Source organism: Drosophila guanche, unplaced genomic scaffold (genome assembly GCF_900245975.1).
Source record: "Drosophila guanche unplaced genomic scaffold, DGUA_6, whole genome shotgun sequence".
Classification (NCBI taxonomy): Eukaryota; Metazoa; Arthropoda; class Insecta; order Diptera; family Drosophilidae; genus Drosophila; species Drosophila guanche.
In genome coordinates, this window is record NW_022995751.1 from 830,390 (window position 1) to 847,475 (window position 17,086).

The window sequence follows — 17,086 nt, forward strand, 5'->3', positions numbered from 1 at the left end:
GCAATTTTTAAAGCACTTTTTTTTATGATTCTCTTGGCCTAACAGATTTTTTTATGGTCGCGATCGTAAAGTTTTTAATTTCCAAAATTCCTCGCAAGTTCCACTGGTTTCTGTAATTTTTGTATTTTTTTTTTTTGTGTGTGGAGGGTGCACCACTCGTAATTGGCATTTATAACGTTAGCATTTAAAATGTTTTGGCTTTGGCCCTTGACCCACTATCCCCTTAACCCTTCATTGAGCAGTCGACACCCTCCCCGTGCCCCTGTCCCTAATGTAATGAGGTGCAGTGGATGAATTACACTCAATTAAACAATTTAATTTTGATATCATTGTTGTCTTTTTGTTTTTTACGATATAAAACTTGGGAGAGCCAAACGCTGCTTTGTATAGTTTCAATTTTATTGGCCATCAAAATGGTTTTTTTTTTGGGGACAGCACTACATCAAAGTACAGTGCGTTTCGGATGTGTTTAACAGCTGTTGACATAGTTTTTGATGTTGTTTAATTAGCTAGAAATTCTCTAAGATTGCCAACTGATTTTCATCTCAAAAATTCCCCAAAAAGCAACTCCTATAGCCATGTACGGTACTGTATCTGCTAAGCATTTCATTTCATTTAGAGCAAATATCATCATAATAAGACAAGACCTAATTGAAAGACTCAAAGACGCCAGCGGTGGGGTATGGGGCGTGTCTGTTAGGGGGCTGTGTTGCCTGTTTAAAATGCCATTAAGGAATGGTGGGGAGTGAAGAGGAGAGAGACGTGAGGGACAGATGCGAGTGATGGGAGCCTGCAGCTGCAGCCCCAAAAATCCAATTCAATTCAATTCAATTCACTCTATCTCTGTCTCCCTCTCTCTCTGTGTGTGTGGGTTACTGTCAGAGTCTCTTGGCGCCCAGCGACTCACTCAACTGTTTAACGGAGCCACACGCAAATGCAAATATTACCATAATTATCGCACGTGCCCCACAGACCATGACTAAAGCAATCGCGCCGCGTCCATCTCAGACAATCAGTATAGTTGTTGCCCCTTTTGCTGCAAGTCCACTCCATGCTGCCACTCGTCGTGGGGCGACTACTCTCTCTCTCTCTCTCTCTCTCTTCTCTGCTTTTACGAGACCCAGACACACGACGAGGCATGCAATCGAAATCTATTTACCATGCAGCAGCAGTTGGAGGAGGAGGAGGAGAAAAAGGCCAGCCCCCGAGTGAAGAAAGCGACTCATTACAGGTTGCCGCTGCTGTCGCTGTTGCATTTTAGGGTTATACTCTAACATCTTCAATAGGGCATGTTTGGTGGCAGATTAAGTTCGATTAGGGGCAGAATCATCTCAGTTTTCGTGGCAATTTTGGGAAGATTTGGGAAATATTGGAAAGAATGTAAAGGGTTACTCAAGGTTTAACATTCCTTAAAATATCTTTCACAAGTTCTGAACTATTTCTCAATATATTTCCTTTCTTTTTGGTTCCAGATATCATTAAATAGGATGCCAAGCAATATCCTAAAAGGTAAGTCGTCACTCCATGATTATTATTTTGTTGATTTCAAAGAATTTTCCATATGTTTTCGAATCCCTAAAGATCTACCAATCACTTCAATACATTTTAAGCAACTACTTTTGATTATTCTCTGTTTTTATTGCCACCTTTTTATGTACTTCTCCATCTTTATGTTAGGGTATATAACATTCTTTAGCTTTCATTTCAAAACAACAATTATTGGACTCTTTTTGCGGTAGTTTTGCGCTTGTTTTGGTTACATGCCACACGGCAATGGCAATTTATACCCCATATATGCCGCAGCCCTTTGCTACCTTCAATATCTCTTCGTTCAGCATTCGGCAGCAACTGGCCCTAATAAAAGTCACTTGATTGGAACTGCAAGTGGCTGCAACGCGACAACAAGCTGCCAGGGGGCAACAGCGGCAACGTTTTATTGGTTTATTATGGCGACGCTTTGCCTTCGAGAACGCTGGGGGAGGTCAAGAGTTGGGCGGGGGGGAGCACATTTCAAGAGAAGCCCACAAAAAAACGAACAGACGTCGCACCTGTCGTTGAGTAGAGACCCTGCAGCAAAAGGAGGGCCTCCTTGTCCGACTGCCTACTCCTCCTTCTTTACTCGTGTATTTTTGTGTTTTTTTTTGGCCAGCAAAGCAATCAAATTTTATGGCCTTGTTGGCCTGGCCAAAACATAATAGAGAGATCACACAGCGCAGCGCCGAGCCGCGCAGGGGCGCCGTCGCATCTCTCGTCCTCTCGCTCAACACTCAATCAAAGCAATGCAGCAAAAGGCTCAGGATCTAGAGGTGACACTCGGAAAGGCCACCCCAGCTCGTGCCACGACAATCCTTTCCTCTAATATCACGCTACCATCTCGATGGGCGACCTCATAAGTCAAAGGAATGCCACGCCATCGTTAGCCTCCAATTGGCGGCGGACTGCTGCAGTCAGTCGCTTGGCTTAAGTGCCACACAGCAGCAGTGGCAGCATCAGCAGCAGCATCAGCAGCAGCAGAGGGAGGAGGCATGCCACACAGCCTCGTTTCAGATATCTGAGTGCTCGCATCTAACTGTCGCATGAATTATGGCTCAAAACTCATACTCAAACTCATTTTTACGAGTATATTCATTCTCATACGAGTCCCTCCCTAACCCCACGTTCCTGGCTTCGGCTTTTGTCCACTCTTTTGGCCACAAGCCGCCTTCTGCCTCTTTCTGAGGCTATTGCTGCGGCTCTGATGCTGTCGTTGATTCTCTGATTCTGTTGCCTGCTAATTTTATGGCCTCGTAAAAACATTAAAAATTACAAAAATAAAACGTATTTCGCGGCAGATGCAGATATCATCCGAACGAATGTCCATTTCTCTCTCTCTCTCTCTCTGTGCAACATTGTGTGGCAATTTAGCAAATGTCTTTCTCTCTCTCTCTCTCTGCCAATGACATTTACGAGTGAGAGGGACCAGACGGCAGGTGGTTCTCGTTCTCGTACCCAGCAGATCGGTCGAAAGATATAGCCGCCGATTCGAGTTGGATTCCCCGTCGTTTTATTGCCCTGGAATTGAGTTAAGGAAGTTCTTGATAATTGACTTGTTCCAGGGAAATGTGGGAATTGGGCAGGGAAAACCCGAAGGAAACTCGTATGGGAAATGTAAGCAAATTAAGAACAAATCACAAAACGGAAGGTAAATTGAGGAAATAAATATGTTTGTGGCGGAAATAAATGAAATCTTTAGAGGAAATATATTTGATGTCCTCTTTTTGATGGTTCTTGGATTTTTTAAAGAGTTTTTCATTCCCCATCTTCCCCATCTTCCCCATAAATCCAACATATTTTGAGACACTTTGCCGCAGAGATATCCATCCATTATCCCGAAATATTTCACATTTTCCCCATTTCCATCACATTTTCCACTTCATTTGCGTATGGAAATAAAAAACAAATGATGCAAAGATGCAATAAATATAAAAATTTGATAACAAATAAAACAACAAATTTGGAAAAACACTCAACCCTCGAAAGGGAGGGATATTCCTCAAAACAAAAGCAAAAAAAGAAGGAAAAAACTTTCACTGTTAATTCTAAGGGGGTGGGGCAGCAAATATTCATTCAATTTGCGTTTTCTTTTGCGGGGGGTGGAGTAGGATTTTGTACTTTTACGATTACACGGAATTCGGGTGTACAGTTTTCCTTCGCTCTGTGGAAAACAATGGAACTTTGAGGGGACATTCGGGGCGCACGCAATTGACTATCAAAAATATTTCTTATTTTTTATGGTTTTCCCTCGGTTTTCCTGTGTTTTTTTTTTTTTTTGGGTTGGGTTGGAAGGGCTGGGCTAATGGCAACTTCTGGAGTGACATAAAATCCCATTTTATAATGTATATAAAGTTTTAATACACCCCAAAATACCACCCCACCACCCTCGGTCTCGAGTGACGGGAATGGGAGTGGGGAAATGTCAAGCGAAATGTGGCAGGGGTAAATTTTATGCATACACTTTGATAGAATTTTTAGTAGAGCATCAAATTTTATGCTCCACCAAAAAAGAGGCAGAACAGCCACAGCAACAACAACAAGAACAAGGAGAAGTAGTGCTTAAAATTGTTCTTTCTGCCGCAGCCCCAGGAGAAGAAGACGGCGGAGAAGGAGAAACACAATCACTTCCTGTCAAAGGAGTAAGTACTCTGCCTGCAGCATTTCTTTTTTGTAGAAGATTCCTCCTGCCTATAGTTTCTGAGAGAGTCCTCCTTCCTTTCTATTTCTTTGAATATAATACTTCCATTCTAGAGTGAAAAATCTCCTTGTTGGCATTTTTTGATGGCAATTAAAATTAAGGTGGAATTTTCGTTACCCCTTGGAGCACCGGAAATTGGTAAAGGGGCGGCAGAAGTTGTCTTTCTCTCTCTTTGGAACTTGCAACTTGAGCACTAAATTGCTGGTAAAGTGTGGGGCATAAACAAAAGTATTTTTCCATTCGGAAACGGGATATCTACAATTTCGTCTACGAAGTCCAAGCGCACAGCTGAGGCAGTCTTTACCTTTAACCTCCCACACTCCTCAAATATTTCCAGGAAACATTTCACAATAGCAACAAAAAGAACACACTTTGGTGGGGTGGGGTCTGGTGGGGAGAGGGAAGGGCTCCTCTCCGGATGCTCATAACATTTGTGGAAGTCTATTAGCAAAAACGAAAGTCAAACAAACTTCGCATCTAATCACTTGGACAAGAGGACACACACAGGACGCAGAACACAGAAAACACAGGGATATGAAGCAAGACAGTGGGACAAAGATTAAAGGAAATGGATCAAAAGGGTTGGGGAAAAGAGTTTTTTAAATTTTTAACTGCAATTCAAAGCTTCAACTTCCCCAAGAGTTGGGAAAGCGGCAAATGGTATCACCGTCATAGGGTAATATCTTCTGAAAATCTTCTCCAGTATATCCCGAAAATGTCTCACAATTAAACTTATTCAAGAGGTTATCCATGAAAGCATTCTTGCACCACTTTCTTTACCTCCTTGCCCCACTGTGCCACGAAGAGAATTTTAGCGCCCCATTGAGGGAAATGGAAATGGAGGAAAATGCTTGGACGACAGGATATGAGCGTTGGCATTAGCATTAGCATTGACACTAATATGAAATGGGGTGGGAGGATGTTTTTAGTGGATGGGCAACACATGCCACATGCTACAGGCTACAGGCGGCTTTAATGGCGCGTCAGCACACACACACACCCCTGCGAGACAGAAGGGTTATTAATAAATTAATTTTTATGGGTGGAAAGAGGGGCTCTGCAGTCAAGAATAGAACCAAATTGCCATGACATTCAATATATTTCAAATTGCCGCAGCACTCCCCCAAACAGGACATCCCTTGCACTTCTTCAAGATGGAAAGCTATATAATATTCCATTGCGGATACGTCTACGTTGTATTTTGAAATTTTAATAAACATTAACTGGCCTTTTTGGCTAATTTTGTGGGTGTCCCTCCCGTTCCAGTCCTTTTGGGCTATTTATGGAATGAATGTTTTGCCATAAAACGTCGGAAAGTGAAAGTAAAAGGATTATTTTTAAGCCGAGTCATCAGGATTCTGAGGAGTTTCGGCCAGAAATGAAGAGCATGACACCACAGAGAGGCCGGTTTGGGGGAGCTTTGAACAAGAAAAAAAAGAGATATTTATGAATATTGTTCGAAGACAGGCAATGGTAAGGCTCTCCTGATATGATATGATATGACTGTATCAAAATACAAATCTGTAGCAAAATATATAGAAAGATTTGCTAAATGAAGTAAGATACAATTAAGACCTGAAACCTTTTATCCTCCTTCCATCTGCCTATTCTAAATACTGGAAACTGTTGGACAATTATTGCCAGAAAATCAGGAACCAAGCAATGCCAAAAGAGAAGTCTATGATGAGGTGAACAGAGGGGGATTGTCGGTGTGGAGAAGTCATTGAACCTGTTAAATGGTCGCGAGGGTTAATTAAAATTCGACAATGATAAATACAGAAGATACATTAATAAGGCGACAGGCAGGCGATAAAAATAGTGGAATGGATAGACACTTCAAAGCAAAAACAACAAAAAGGTAAACCCTGTAAGCTACTCTCTCTCGAATGGATGTACCCTGGAATTTAAGGAGCTTTTGGGTCACATTTTGTGGAAATAATTGAGTAGCAGCTCTTATATTGTGGCTTGAAGATCAAAAAAGCGTTCTATGAAACAGGCTCTGCTTTAAAGCGGAATGAATCCAGCCATTCCTCTTCCCAGTTCCCAGCACAGGGTATCTTTTAGTCCCCATCTGGGTCTTCTTTCTTACCTGTTTTTTGTTTCTATTTATCTGTTTATTTTTTAAGTGTTTGGCTTCAACACTTGGCTTGTCTTTTAGCTCCACTTCGCCACTTTAATGCCCTCGCAAAAGAGGCTTCATTCAGTTTCGGTCATTTGAAGTTTATTACCCGCGCACGTGTGAACCAAAAATACCAAAACGTACGAAAAGCAAATGTTTTGTGTGTTGTGTTTCTACGCTTTTACAATGAAACCACAAACCGGAAATTTTGTCCATGGATTATACATAGCAGATATGCACGCTTAGGTAGGGAAGGGGAACGGGGTTTCACTGTAGTTGTAAGTGGAGTGGCAGAGGGGCCAGGCAGCCCAAAAGATGTCTCAAATGGTAGGCTATGAAGACGTCTAAATGTGAAATTAAATATGCCACTTTGAATGAAATTAGACGACGAGACAAAGCGAGTGACATGATTTCCATTTTTCATTTGATTTTGATGGGGCTTTAGGAGGTTAAAGGGTTAGCCAATGGGGTGGGAGAAAGGTGGCGTCTCTGAGTTAAAGAAATTTCAGGGTACAATGTAAGGAAACACCTACTTAATTCTCCAATTTATTCTTTAATAAATATACCCCAAAAACATTCAAAGTCTTCTCCGATTTTCAGACATTCCTTGAACTTTCTTTCGCCTGAAAACAATTTTCTCACAACAATTATCTCAAAACATCAAATCACAAGTCGAATTTCATTGAAATGGTAACAACTTTCTCAAAACTTTTCGACTCGAAACAAACGAACAAAAAAATGCCCACTCGTGATGGAAACATTTTCGAGTTATTGACAATGTCTTGCTGCCCTCCGTTGTGTGTAGAGAGCTCATTCATGAAGTCTCTGTAGATCTCAAGTCACAGATAATTTGGCGAACAGAAACCACAGAGAGCTTTTCTTTTCATTCAAGGCACGTACTGGAGAATGGCCAGACGCACACGCACATAGACTCCAGATATCGCTGCGATCTTTGTGGGGTTTTTCGCGGAGGGGGTTCCATTTTATCGAGTGTTACCTGTGGACCTTTGCAGTCGTAACGAAACGCGAAATTCAATCGAACAGCAAACAATAACAAAATCTCGGGGGTTCATTCATGAAAAAATACTTTTGGCAAACAAAAACAACGTACGGGTGGGTCGATCGTTCGATGGTACTTGAAAACAAAAGTCATTCACGAGCATTTCGTAAAGAAGAAAAGGTAATACGAAGAGATTCTCTCCTTCTGATTTGATATTCATATTTGTATTTCTGATTAGTCATCCGTTGTGTCCTCCAGCTCTTCCCTGGCTCTCGATTCGACGCGACTCTTGACTCGGATTTAAACGTTGCCAAAAGATATGTACATATATTTTTATGTATTTATCTCACGCTTATTTTTATGATTCGCACTCCCTTATCTCTGGCATGTTGTTGTCTTCGGTCTTCTCTCTCTCTCTCTTCATCACGAATTTCGTGGAGCATACAAAACGGAGAAAATTTCATCAACAACAACAGAGAAACAAAAACAGACAGCAAAAAAAAAACGGCAACTGGTTTGCCTGATTAAAAGGTGAATGAATTCGCAAAACGCATTCAAAACATGAAAAAAATAAATGCAAAAAAAAAGTATCCACTTCATGCCACACAGTCATTGCGGATTTTGGCAGACACTTCACTCATTCAGAGGTTTGGGGTAGTGGGGGATTCCATGGGATTATAATATTATGCAGAAACGAAGGTGCACATCGAAAAGTTGAAGAAATTGGCAAGGGAGTTTGGAAATTTTGGTAGAAGCCAGTGGATGATTTTTTAGAGATATTTCTGTTGCATTGTGAGTACATTCCTTGCAGAAATAATCCATGAATATCTCTCCAAAAGAGCAAACACTGATCGACTATACTTGAGATACACTCAAAACACTTAAACCTTTCCTCTTCCCGGGTTTCGCCGGGTTGTTTTGGATCATTCCGATTATGATTTGTGGCCGTATTGCTGTCTGCCGACTGTTTTGTCCTCCTTTGGAGTTAAATGTCAATGGATGCATTCATCAGATACAATAGCCAGACAGACGACAAGTCGTCTTCCCTGACGTCAATGGCGGAGCTTTTGTCTTTCTTTTTTTTGCAAAATAAACATTTCAATTTGTTAAAATAACCATAAAAATGCCTAAAACGAATTGAATATACAAAAAAGATAAATTATAAAGATTATGGGGCGTACAACCAAGTACGAGTCTTAGAGTGGCTTGGGGTCTAGGGGCTGGGGGCTTACTAATGAACGAGGCAAATAATCCACAAAAATCACTAATGGAAATTTACCCACTTGGCACTTGGATTGTTGCTTCTATGGTGTACAATTGTTGCTCTCTCTCTCTCACCCTCTCTCTCTAAAATGTATTGTACATTCTTTGGCTTAAATGTCACTCTTTTTTTTTTGCCCCCACACTCATTTTTAGGTAGTAGTTTTCCCCGAGTTTGGGGGTTTTCCATTCCGAAAACTTTTCCATTACAACGAATGTTGTAAACAAATAGTAAACAGTCGCCAGTCGCCAGTCGAGCCGAGTAGAGTCTTTCCCTTGGAGTTCTTTAAGGGGTCAATGCGAGAGAGATACGACTACGACGACGACGAGTGTGGGAGAAGCACGAGACTGTCAAGTGCGTGATAATCGCTGTGGAGATGAGCTGGGGGAGGAGGTGGAGGAGTAGCAGCCACTGATTATCGACTTGATTGTGCTGCGGCATTGCATTGCATAAAAATCAATGGAAAGATTGGTAGCTCACCCAATGGAAAACCCCCACTTTGTGTGGCCAGGGGGGGAGATGTGGTAGATCCGTAACTTTGTTATTGCACAAATAAGATCAATGTGCAAATCGTGCCTGCCACAGGTTAAAGATCAACAGAAACAGAAATAAGCAATCATTTGTGATGTCAGCAGCATATTTATGTGGCAAATGATTCATGAATGGACTTTGTTGAATGAGTGTGTAATCTAGATGAATGCTGAAAAGGTTGCGCATGATCAATGATCGCTTAAAGATCACTTTGAGCTTATGATTGCATCAGAAATGATTGGTTTAATGATTGGTTAGAGATGTCATGATGTAATCTATTGTGGGAGATGTCTATCCTGAGTTGTTGTAGAACTTGATTTCGATTAAAGATTATGGCGTTTGTATAATTGGGATAGAGATTCAGTGATACAGCCATGGGAAATATCATTTAACACTGCAAACGGTTCATAAATGTATGAACTGATCTATATTTAAATGCTTCTCCTTCTTATTTGAAGTGTACAGTCCCATTTAGTTATAGAAAGCGATGCCTCTGTGATGATCTTTCATCCTCCGAAGACCACACTCAGAGTTGATTCCATCCATTCCCACATTTCCTTCCTCATAGCTGTATAGCCTCGACATGTCCACATTTGGGTGTCACTCTTCTTGCTCCCTCTACCATTGGAGCTTCCTAAAGCACCGCCTCTGCCTTGTAGAATCATTCCAATGTCACGTTGCTCGTTTTGCAAAGTTTACGCACGCGCAAATGCAGTGCCGCACAACCTAAATACCAGAGGAGGTAATTTCCTCTACTGCCCGCACGCCCCCTATATGTATTTCCTGGAAAGAATCACAGCCCCCCTCCGAGGCTCTCTCTCCCATTTTGGGGCCAGACTGTGTGATGTGATAATTCATGGAATTCTTTGGCATTGCGAAATATGAAGGAATGCAGTCGTTGTTGTCGTCGTCGTCTGGAGACGATCCCATGTCCAAGTCTGATTTTGCACTGATGCGTTGCACTGTAATCGAACTGTTGTCAGAGAGTGGTGGGGGGTGTGGCAGCTCGCGGGAGTAACTGCAGGCATCGCTGTTTTGGTTGCATGATCTGAAATGATTTGATTGAAAAAGAGAGAAGAACTTTTGCTGTTTTGATGTTTTCTTGGGGGGATTTTCTTTGTGTTTTATTTTGTTTTGCTGTTTGTTTACTTTTGCATAAGATTCTCTCTCTGTTTCTTCTGCTTTTTCTCTCTGTCTCTTCTCCTTTCCCCTTTCCGCACGCTTTTTCCTCTTTTCTGCTCCTTTTTTCTGTGCCAAATTCTTGTCATTCTGCTGCATTTTGCCTGCTGCAACAGCAAACAGCTTCTGCCTCTGCTGGTTTATGGCTTTGCCTCACACACACATACTAAAGAGTGACAGAGAGATATATAGTTTGGCCAAGAGAGACAGATATAGGAAGAGGGAAAGATATATGAGAAAAGAGAGACACAGAAGGGGCTGGGCTGGGTTGGTTTGCCTTTGCTGCCTGTGTGTGTGTGTGTGTGTCGTGGTTGTGCCTCGCTTTTTACGAGTGTTGCGTTTTTAGTGCTTTTTAATGACTTCTTGCGTGCCACATGCACATGCCCCCAGAATCAAGAATGAAGCCAAATGCCGCCGCCATAGGATAGGAGTCGAGTCGTCGTCGTCGTAGTCAGAGCCAGAGCCAGAGTCAGAGTCAGAGCACGCCGGCAAATGCAAAGTGGAACATGGAATGGTTTTTCTTTATTTTTTGGGGGCACACACACAGCACAGCACACAGAGTAGAGTGATGCAAGGCCCCGGAATAATGCTGCTGTTGCATGGCCCCGCATTTCGCTGGAATTCTCGAGGTGTCGTGGACATTTTTTGTGTTTTCATTCGGTTAAATTAAATAATAAAAAGAATGCAATCAAAAAGGAGGGCTAGGGATGCCACCAAATGTGGCCAAGGGGTAGTTGAATGGTCGAAAATTAAAACATGAAAAGAACAGAAGGAAAACGGTTTGTTTTGCGACCCCTTAATGATGTTGTTCAACAAATTTCTTAATTTTTCGTGTGGGTTTTTTCGTATTTGGTGGAAATATGTAGGGAAGTGGCGTGATGACATTTTATTTTTCCATTATCAAAAGGAATGAAGCGGTAGGGTGGAGTTTTTGGTAGTTTAAGGCATAAAATGGGGTAATTTTTAATGGTTTTTTAAGAGCTTTTCCTTCATCTATGAAGCAGCTATATGAAATTCTCCCTAAATAATTTGCTCATTTGCAAGGAAATATTACTGAAACAAGCTCTCAATTCTTTAGCATCTATTCTGCTCATGTTATCCATCTTTTGTATCCATTTATAGAATCATATTCCACTTCTAACTCTACCTTATTTTGTCTGTTGTTGCAGACCCTTCATCTTTCATTCCCTTGTCACCGCAAATGTGGCAACAGTTTTTACTGTTTAGCTGTTGTTGCAACTGCTGCAACTTTTGGCTGCTGCTGTTTTGCATGCGAATGAGGATGCGGATAGGTCTGTGTGTGTGCCTCATCAACAACCAATGTGCAACAAAAACCAGGGAGAGCAACAGCAGCAGGAGCATCATTCCATGTCCACACATTCACATCCATGTCCATGTCTACATCCACATCCCATGTCCATGTCCATTCGATGCTCTTTGCTTAACGGATTCATGGCTGTAGCATGGGGACGGATTTCCTCTCGGAGTGTGGGTGTGGGGTGGTTCGTGCAACATTCCTGCTTTCTCGCATTTATTGTTTTTGTGTGCTGTATGTGCAGAGAGGAGATGGTGGGGTTGGCAAGCGTAAAAGCCGCAGCCAAACAAACACATTTCAATCAAAAAGCCCGACAGGGAACACGTGGGTGGCCTCCACACACACACACACACACATACACACACACACACACAGGGAGGGGCGAGCAGGAGGCGCCTCTGATTGCCATGTGGTAAAACGGGGGACAGGCAGAGAGGGTCGCGCTGCACCACCAGCATAACTGTTGCTGGACCTCTGGGGGACTGACTATGGGGGGCCATTGCCACACAACTGCCACAAAGTGGCACTTGCCAGGTTTTTGACACAAGTTGACGCAGCTGCAAGGATGGCTGCTGCTGCTGCTGGCTTGCCACATGCCAACGCAGGTTTCCACTCGCCACTACAGCAGCAGCAGCAGCAGCAGCAGCTGCCACGCGGATACCACGGATAAGTGTTTCAGCAGCAGCAGCGCTTGTGGCATGCCCAACTGATTTCGGGGCAACAAACAAAATGAAGATATTCGAAATGTGCAACATCGTTGCTGCCCCTGCCGCCCTCCGCACACTTACATTTCATGCAACTTTGTCCTTGCGGCGGCCGTTGTGTCTGCCACGCCTCTGCCCCAAGGGCAATAGCAGCAGCAGCAGCGGTACCGCCTTGCCACTTTCCACTTTCCACTTGCCACATGACAGTTTGAAGTCTGACGGGGCGGAAAATATTGCAACAATGCAGAAATATTTCATACAGAGCTAAATTTGAATAGCAGGAAGGAGGGCTAGAGGGAGTGCCAGTGTTTCTTTTTCTGTACTGTTTGTGAACGTACGGCGTTTATCGATAAATTGCTTAAATAGTACAACATTTATCGATTTAAGCTTACAATCAGCTTCTGCCTTCTGCTTAACTTTTACACAGAAAACCCATCCATATAAGGAAAATTTGTTGAATAACAGAGAAATTTATACAAGTTTCTTCCAATTTAGATGAAAGTAGACATATTATCGATCATAAATCAGTTCAAAATTAAATTTAAAATCGATTACTTATTGATTAGACTCAATTTTAAGCCTCTACCTTGAATCAACATTCATTGAAACACTCTTTTTCCATTCACTTAAATTTAGTTTTACGTTGACCGATTAAACATCGATTACTGCTCATAATCTCTATCGATAAAATATCCTTATACCACATTCTGTATGCCATAAAAAGCATGAAGGGTCCGACACAGCAAGGCGACAGCTTCTCACTTTGGTCTTTTGGGCTATCGCCCAGCCCAGTCCCATTTCTACTCCTCACTCACTCCTCCTGCAGCGACACCTACTCTCTGCCCAAGCAAAAAACCAGCTCCTACTTGGCACTAGCCCTTCATTGGCAGGGGAGGGAGATGGGTGGTGCGGGTAAACATTTAGTTTTGGGGGCAAGTTGTGGAGTATACAATTTGCTTTGCTTTCGTTTTAATTTATTTTATTGCAAAATGCATTTCTTTGCCTTCGGTTGTGACTTTCTTTTGGACACAGACACGACCCGAGCTGAAAACTGGAACCGAGGCGAACCGAAAGTGTCGCCCCGCCGCTGACTTTTGCCAGCTAAAACAGAAACAGAAACAGGAATGAAAACAAATTTAATTTAAGTGTCAGTGACGCTTTTCATGAGGCAGAGAGGAGGCAACCGCAGAGAGCTTGCCCCCCGGAAGAAGTTTATTTTCTTGCTGCTTGCTGCAGTGTTTTTCTTTCTCTTCTTTATTTTTTTGGCTGTCACAAAAGTCAGCTGTCGCTTGCTGCAAGTCGTGGAGCGGTCGAAGGGTGGTGTGGGGTTATCATCATCGTTTTGTGTGGCAAAAACGACACGCAACACCATTATTTGCCACACACTGACAGGCCACGCTTCCTGCGGGTGTTGCATGATCTCCTCTGACTCTCCTGCACTCCATCCCTTTTTCTATTTTTTGTTTTCAAGGACCTGCGATTGTTTCCCCCAATCCATATGGTCGTTCGTCCAATGGTCGTCGTAGTCGTCATCGTCGTTATTTGTCCGCCCCGTTGTGTCCTTCAAGTGTTACTTGAAAACAACTTGAACTAAACTGCTGAAAACCATGCACTTGCACTCCATTCATTCCATTGGAGCTCCACTGCGAGTCCCTTCTCCAGTTGGGTGCAAACCACACCACGAACCGAACAAACCCCTTGTCACTTTTCATTTTTAACCAGGTTTGGCTACCTGACAAAACTTTTCGCCATTGGGGATACGTGTGTGCACCCAAGACCCAAGACTGCAAGCGCACAAGGACACTTGACAACGGCAGCCAGCAGCAGCAGCAGCAGGAGGCCCTAGCCTCGTCCAGTGTCCGTGACATTAAAGCCGCATTACGTGTCCTCGATGGCAGCTTTAATTGCTGCCTGAACAAAGAGTTTTTTGCTAATTTTTCGCAAAAATATCAAGCGAGAGATAACAAAAAGATAAGCGATATAAAAAACGCATGTGGAGAGGGGTGAAAATTATGTTTCCTTCATGAAAAGAGACTTTGATGGTTTCCTGATAGTTCAGTTGATTCACAAAAAGAGTTTCAAGTCAGTTATTCCACCCACTGATTGATTTATTTGGCATTAAACTCACCTGAAAGAGTTCCTCTCTCTACATACGAATCTCTAGTTTCAAACGTCAGCTGCTTAATGACCTGCTAAGTGATCGAGTAAAACATTTCCTGGATTGTTGATTGCTGAAGATTGTTGGAGGTGAGGAAGGTGCTTAAAGATCAGCGCGTGAAACCCAAATATGATTTAGCAATTAGCGGAGAAGCAGAGGGGAACAGAGGGGCAGTGTGGCAGTGAGTTTCAAATATAAACATCCACTAATGATGGCAGAAATCCCCATTCAAACGATGATATCATATTCACAGCTGTGTAATCCACTGATCTCATTTGGTATGCGATGCAAACCCTAGAGAATGTGCAAACAACAGATGACGTACCCACCTCTATCCAACTATCTGCAGCGCACTCAATGACGTCAGTCGAGTGTTGCATTGAATGTGTCATCGATTGTGCATCGATTGTGTGTGTTTGTGTCTCTGCATCGATTGCATCACAGTCGTCTAGTCATATATTTATTGTGTGTACGTTTATAGAGATCTCTATAGCAAGATCTTTTGGGTGACTAATGCCACCATCGCCATCGCGCCATCATCATCATTGTGAATGTGGGTCAGGCATGATATTTGCATTTGGCCAAGTCTATTTTGGGGCAGCAGTCGGCTGTTGCGGCGACAGCAGCAGCAGCTAAAATACAAAAATATTTTGGGTCATAAAATCAGCGACAGAATGGCGAATTAATCATAGAACTCAAGCGGTGCCAGGCGTATAACCAGGTGGGGTATAGGTAAAATATATCTAGGTGTAGACTTAAAGGATACCCTGGGAAAGGTAACACTAAATATAGGAAGGGTTTTGTGTAGTTTTGGTGTAGATTTTAGTTGGATTTTGCATTCTTTTGATGTTTTCTTTGGATTATTTCTTATTTTTATCTGCAATTCATAGTTTATAATTTCTGCAAATATTGTTGAGACCCAAAACGAGCCTTGTAAGAACCAGATATACCCTCTGTCTGTCAGCCATGAACCGCTGTAATAAACCACAACTAAATAATACGAATAACAGGAAACAGAAATCCGAAAAACACACTCACGGAAAAGAAGAGTTTTTGGTTGTTGGTTAAGTAAAATCAATTGACATGATTTTCTACATTGCCATAACAACAACAACAACAGAAATAATAACAACAAATGCTGGTAACCCATATAACGGATGCCCCGCACCGTGTCGTGGTACGAATGTTGGCCACCCAAATACGCAAATATCCTTTCATTTCCAACCAAATGATCGATCAAACGAGTTCGCCCCAGCGGGGTTGCCATGGTGAGCATCAAACTAACCTAAGCCAAGTTGAAAGTTGAAGCGTTGGCCAGAAATCAGTTGAGTTGAGGCCATCAAAGGAGCAGGGACATAGCTGATCCCCCCCATCCGCAGGAAGAGCCAGGAAGAGATCCCTAGATCTAACCAGAGCCAAGATGTGCGACTGTGGATGCTATTCGTATTGTCTGCATGACAGTGGGTCCTGCTACAGTCACTACCATTCGCATTCGCACACGCATTCGCATCATTGCTGTGCGGGATACAAGTATCTGAAGTGCCTCTGTCGCTACTATCGTCATGTGCACTGCACCTGTTCCTGTTGGCGTCGGAAATGCTATCTTCTGTAAGGAGACGAGCAACTGGCGGTAGAAGGAGGAGGAGGAGCAGCATCGTCAGGAGAAGGATTCCCAGAAGGATGAGCAGCACACAGACACAGACACACACAAATCACAACTCAAACAACGCAAATCACACAGAAATCACATGATAAAGTCCTTTAAGTAGTTGCATAACACTTGGCTGCATCCAATCGAAACACAGGAAAGCAGGAGAAGGAGATGGAAAAGGAGGTTTAAGGCGTCGACGTTCGTCGGTTCTGGCGATGGGTTTTTGTGTGGCAACTAGCGTGCATACGGGTCGTATGTGCAACGTTTTCAGTTGTTTGTGTGAGTGCGAAAGAGAGAGAGAGAGAGCGAACGAACGAAAGAGAGCGAGAGTGGGGCGTCCCAAGAGTGCTACAGTATATGCTGTTTGTGTGTGTGTGTGTGTTTGGGTGCAAGTGTGTGTCAGTGCCTGTGCCTGGAGAAAAATGGTTCAAGGATGTGGCCAACATGGTTATCGACTACGTGTTTCAGTTGCAACACACCAAAGATACAAGAAAAACAACAAAGAGTACACATTCATTCGATGCACCAAGAAAAACCTTAATCCAAAAAACAGTTCCAATTAGTGCATAAGATTTAATTACACAAACACACCCACACATCACATATCGTTATCGATATATATACATGAATGTTGTAGCTGTAGTTATCGATCGATATAATGTTCGATTGATGTTCGATTTTCGTCATATTTGTAATGTCGTTTTAATCAAATCCAAATCCAAACCAAACCAACAAATCCAAACCAAATAAAGTTTTACTCCAACACCACACAGAAAGGGAGAGATGTTGGGGAGGTAAAGTGGGTGGCAAGTAAATAGAGATAGAGAAGAGTAACTTCAGTAACTTCAGGATATAACGCAACAGTTTCTTGAGCCACACAGCTCTGCCCATACAGTAATCCCTTCTATTAGTAGCACAAAATCGTGTGCCCAAAAAC

General features: G+C 42.7%; 1 protein-coding gene and 1 long non-coding RNA gene across 2 annotated transcripts in view; both read left to right on the forward strand.

Annotated features, from left to right (window-relative positions):
• Positions 1-17,086, forward strand: part of LOC117587240 — a 121,649-nt gene that overhangs the window by 66,177 nt on the left and 38,386 nt on the right. The window contains exon 4 of the long non-coding RNA XR_004574048.1: positions 1,473-1,509. This is a non-coding gene — a long non-coding RNA (uncharacterized LOC117587240). The remainder of the gene's footprint in view (positions 1-1,472; positions 1,510-17,086) is intronic.
• On the forward strand, positions 15,839-16,685 carry LOC117587239. The gene has a single exon (XM_034277808.1). The coding sequence runs from the start codon at positions 15,919-15,921 to the stop codon at positions 16,108-16,110; it is 192 nt and encodes a 63-aa protein (XP_034133699.1). The 5' UTR covers positions 15,839-15,918; the 3' UTR covers positions 16,111-16,685.

Bases quoted from the DNA above. Each gene is read 5' to 3' on its own strand.
- LOC117587239 (XM_034277808.1), top strand. From the start codon at position 15,919: ATGTGCGACTGTGGATGCTATTCGTATTGTCTGCATGACAGTGGGTCC.